At 38.3% G+C, this 4173-nt stretch overlaps 1 protein-coding gene and 1 non-coding gene across 2 annotated transcripts; one reads left to right on the top strand and one right to left on the bottom strand.

Moving 5' to 3' along the window:
- Positions 1 to 3016: 3016 nt before the first annotated feature.
- LOC140874117 (uncharacterized) lies at positions 3017 to 3871 on the bottom strand. The gene has a single exon (XM_073277394.1). The coding sequence runs from the start codon at positions 3869 to 3871 to the stop codon at positions 3017 to 3019; it is 855 nt and encodes a 284-aa protein (XP_073133495.1).
- On the top strand, positions 3507 to 3613 carry LOC140876789 (small nucleolar RNA R71). Its single transcript, XR_012149022.1, has one exon. It is a non-coding gene; the product is annotated as a small nucleolar RNA R71 (small nucleolar RNA).
- Positions 3872 to 4173: the final 302 nt, after the last annotated feature.

Raw genomic sequence — 4173 nt, 5'->3', positions numbered from 1 at the left:
CAAAATAATAGCAAACTCTTAATGGCTAAGGGAAAAGGAACGAATGCTAGGCATAGTAGCCATGAAGGTCAATGGTGCATGGAAAAAGAGCCTTGGAGAAGTTGTCATGACAGCATGATTCGCACATGGGTGAGCAGGATTGGATTGTTAGTGCAAGGTGCTGCTCATGGAGGTGTTGCTGACGATGGGTTTTACGGTTGAGGACGCATGGTAGCATGAGAAGATGTAGTGTAGGTGTTGCTTGTTAGAACTATGGGAAGCGCCCTTCAGAAGCTTGTTAGCGCAAGTATGAGTGGGTGGCTGTGCGTTTGCGCATGGATGAAGCTGGAAGTCATGCGTTATTGAGGAGCCTTTAGCGCGATAGTGCACATATTGGCGCTAATGGGAAGCTAAGACGCGCGTTAGCGCAAGAATGGAGCGCTGTTGGGCTGCGCTGATGGTAAGGTGGTTAGCGCGATTGCGCTTCATGGAGCTGTTGGTGGTTGTGCGTTAGCGCTTTATGGAGCGCAGATTAGTAGCACGATTGCACGAGTTGGAGCGCTGTTCGTGCATCAGTGCAACGAAGGGGAGGCGCGGGCGCTCGAGAGGAGTGGCGCGGGCGCGCCTATTGCGCAAATTTCTTCAGGGCGCGCCACTTGCTCGAATTTTAGATATCTGGTGCCTGAAAAAAAATTGAAAATTAAGAAAAATTAAGCTCAAAAATTTAAAATAAAAAATACTTAAAATAATTAAATAACAAAAATTAAATAAACTGAAAATAAAAGCAAATAAAATAAAAAAAAAATGCTTGAGTTGCTTCCCAAGTAGCTCTTGGTTTAAAGTCATCAGCCCGACTTTCATCGGTCTTAGATCTTCCATTTCTCTTTTACTCGCCAAGCATCAATCAAAATTGGCGCTTTGAGATTGTCGCATACACTGCAATTAAAATTATAAAAAATTAATTAGTAACTAAAAATAAAATAAAATAAAAACTCTTAATTAAAATCTAGACTAATTGGTAACAAGACTAAAAAATAATCAAAATTTACTCCCCAGCAACGGCGCCAAAAACTTGTTGTGAAGATTCCTCGAAAGCGTACGAGTGTCAAGTTTTAATATAGTGAATAATTCAGATATCGATCCCACAGGGATTAAAATAAAAATAATCAGTTCTTGTAATTAAAATAGTCCAAACTTTATCTAGAAAATCAAACTTTGAGAATTTTTGCAGAAAATAAAATAACAAGATATTTTTGATAAGCACGCACACAACTTTCAGATAATATCAATGAGAGAAAAATGGTCTAGATATATAGATTTCACATGGTTTCAACAACAATCAATCCTAATTAATTTAGTTTCATGAATTCCAGTCAATTAATAGCCAAGAACACTTAAGTTTATTATTTCCCTCTCCCGAGCAACAAATAATGTTTATCAACTACAATTCAATTCCAATATCCCTATTAAGAATTTATCGCAGTGATCTATCACAAAACAATGTTCTTTTTAAAAGCTTTGTTAAAATTATACACTCTCCCGAGTTGTATAAATAATTAACAGTGTATTTTCTAATATCCTATTCAAAATTCACCCTCCCGAGCAATGATTTCAAATAAATATAACAAATCAATTATTGATCAGATAATTGAAAAGATAATCAATTCTAGAAAAAATAATTAATCTAGAAGAAACTCAATTCAATAAAATCAAAAATTCATGAAAGTGTCTAAACCAGGTTCCATCCGACCTCTAGACTATAAAAAATTAGTTCATAACTGAATTCAAATAAAACCAAAATATATTCAAAAATCTAGACATGAATTCAAAATTAAATAAATAAAAGATAATTGAACAAATCCGTCGTCGACGCCGTGTCCGGTCTATCGAACTCCGTCTTCGTTCTTCAATTAAAAGCTCCAGAATATCTCTCAAAAAGTTCACGTCTCTGATATATTGTAATTGTGTTATGGCGGCTCTCCTTCTTCAAGTCAGATGAAAAATTCCCTTTTCTATCGCTAAAGAAAAAGCCCACTCAAAAGCCCATTAAAATACTTGCCCGAAATAATTAAAACATTCCAAACAACGATCGGGGTGGGCGCGCCAAGTGAAGGCGCGGGCGCGCTTTGAGTTCGACTCTTTCAATTTCTCTTCTTTCAGGAACTTGCGCGTTTGCTCTCTTTCTTCTCTTCTTCAGCGCTTGCTTTAGCGCTAACAATAAAGGCCCACAAGAAAGTCCAATAACTGTTCCTCTTTTGTCTGATCGATCCTTTCTTCTTCTTTTCTTTTCTCAGCCTCTTCTTTCTTATTTTATTCTTTTTCCTTTCTTTTATTTTCTTCACAAATTCTCTTTTTTCATCACAAAATTCCATAATTTACTGTAAACACAAATACAACAAAATACCCACATAAATGTTCTCGAAACAAATAATTAATAATTGAAATCATATATAAATTAAGTGTATAAAATACACTTATCAGCATGCTCCTCTATTTTCCTCTTGCTTGCTAAGATTTCATTCAAAAATTTTGCATAACTAGGCATTTGCAACAATGCATCAGCAAAAGGTATATTAATATGTAACTTCTTAAACACCTCAAGAAATTTTGAAAATTGCAAATCAAGTTTCGCTTTCTTCAGTGCTGCAGGAAACGGAGGTGGAATAACAATATTAGATTTTGATGTGGGTGATTGTGTAGAGTCAGATGACTTACCTGTGGATGACTCTTTCTCACCCTCATTATTTTTCTCTTCATGCTCCAATGCCTTGGTTTCCAGCTTCTTCCCACTTCGCAACTCCACGGCCTTTACTTGCTCCTTTGGATCAGTCTCAGTGTCACTTGGCAAAGTTCCTGGCTCTCGATTTGTCATCCTCTTTGCCAGCTGCCCTATTTGATTTTCCAAACCCCTTATAGTTGTGTCTTGGTTCTGCATTCGAGTCTCAGTGGATGATATAAAATTTTGCATCATTTGCTCTAAACTGGACTTCTTCTCTTGAGGTTGCTTCACGTGATTTTGATTCTAATATGGCCTAGACTAATTGTTTTGACCACCCAAAGAAAAATTCGGATGTTTCTTCCACCCCGGATTATATGTATTCGAATACGTGTCAAACCTGGGGCGATTTTGGCTTCCCACATGATTCACTGGTGCCTCATCCTGCACATAAAAAGGATTACCAGTTTGACAATCTTTAGTGAAATGCTCACCTTGGCACCTATCGCAGAACACCTCCTGAATGCGCATCGCAGAATTTCCTAAGCTCAATCCATCAATCTTCTTATTCATAGCCTCCAGTTGTGCTGTCATCGAAGTGAATGCGTCCACTTGATGAATTCCTGCTGATTTTCGCATCATGCTCCTCTCAGATTGAGGTTGATAGCTACTAGATGCCATTTCCTCAAACAGTTCATAACCATCTTCCGGCGATTTCCGCAAAAGATTCCCACCTGCAGCTGCATCTAACATAGTACGATTTGCAGGTAGTAAACCATAATAGAAATTTTGTACCACAAGCCAATCAGGCAACTGATGATGTGGGCATCGCCTTAGCATATCTTTGTAGCGCTCCCATGCCTCATACAACGACTCTTGTTCCCCTTGAGCAAACATAGTGATGTCGGTTCTTAGCTTCATGGACTTCGAGGGAGGAAAGTACTTAGTAAGGAACGCTTTAGCCAAATCTCCCCATGTTATGATAGAACCTGCAGGTAAACTATTCAACCACGATTTAGCTTTGTCTCTTAATGAAAAAAGAAATAAACGCAGAAGAATAGTGTCATCAGAAACTCCCTGTTGTTTGAAAGTATCACAGATTTCCAAGAAGTTTTCAATATGAGCATTGGGATCATCAATGGTAGATCCACCGAATTGGACTGTGTTCTGGATCATCTGGATGATTGCCGGCTTTATCTCATAATGATTAGCTGTCACTGTTGGTCTAACGATACTCGGTCAAACATCCTCAATAGTGGGTATGCACAGTCCATCATGGATCTATACACAGGTGGATTACTAGCTTTGCCATCACCGTTATTGATGTGTGGTGGTTCGTTCTCTGACATCTCAGCTCGTTGTTGTCTTCGTCTCTTTCGAAAGGTTCTCTCGATTTCTGGATCAAAGGGTACAAGTTCTGAGTGCGAGGATGGTAGCATGCACCACTAGAAAATCCTGCAAAGGTAAGATGGATAATT

This window comes from Henckelia pumila, chromosome 1 (assembly GCF_033568475.1).
Source record: "Henckelia pumila isolate YLH828 chromosome 1, ASM3356847v2, whole genome shotgun sequence".
NCBI lineage: Eukaryota > Viridiplantae > Streptophyta > Magnoliopsida > Lamiales > Gesneriaceae > Henckelia > Henckelia pumila.
This window is presented reverse-complemented; position numbering and strand designations above follow the sequence as displayed.

Coding starts and splice junctions, on each gene's coding strand:
- LOC140874117 (XM_073277394.1), bottom strand. CDS start 3,871: ATGATCCAGAACACAGTCCAATTCGGTGGATCTACCATTGATGATCCC.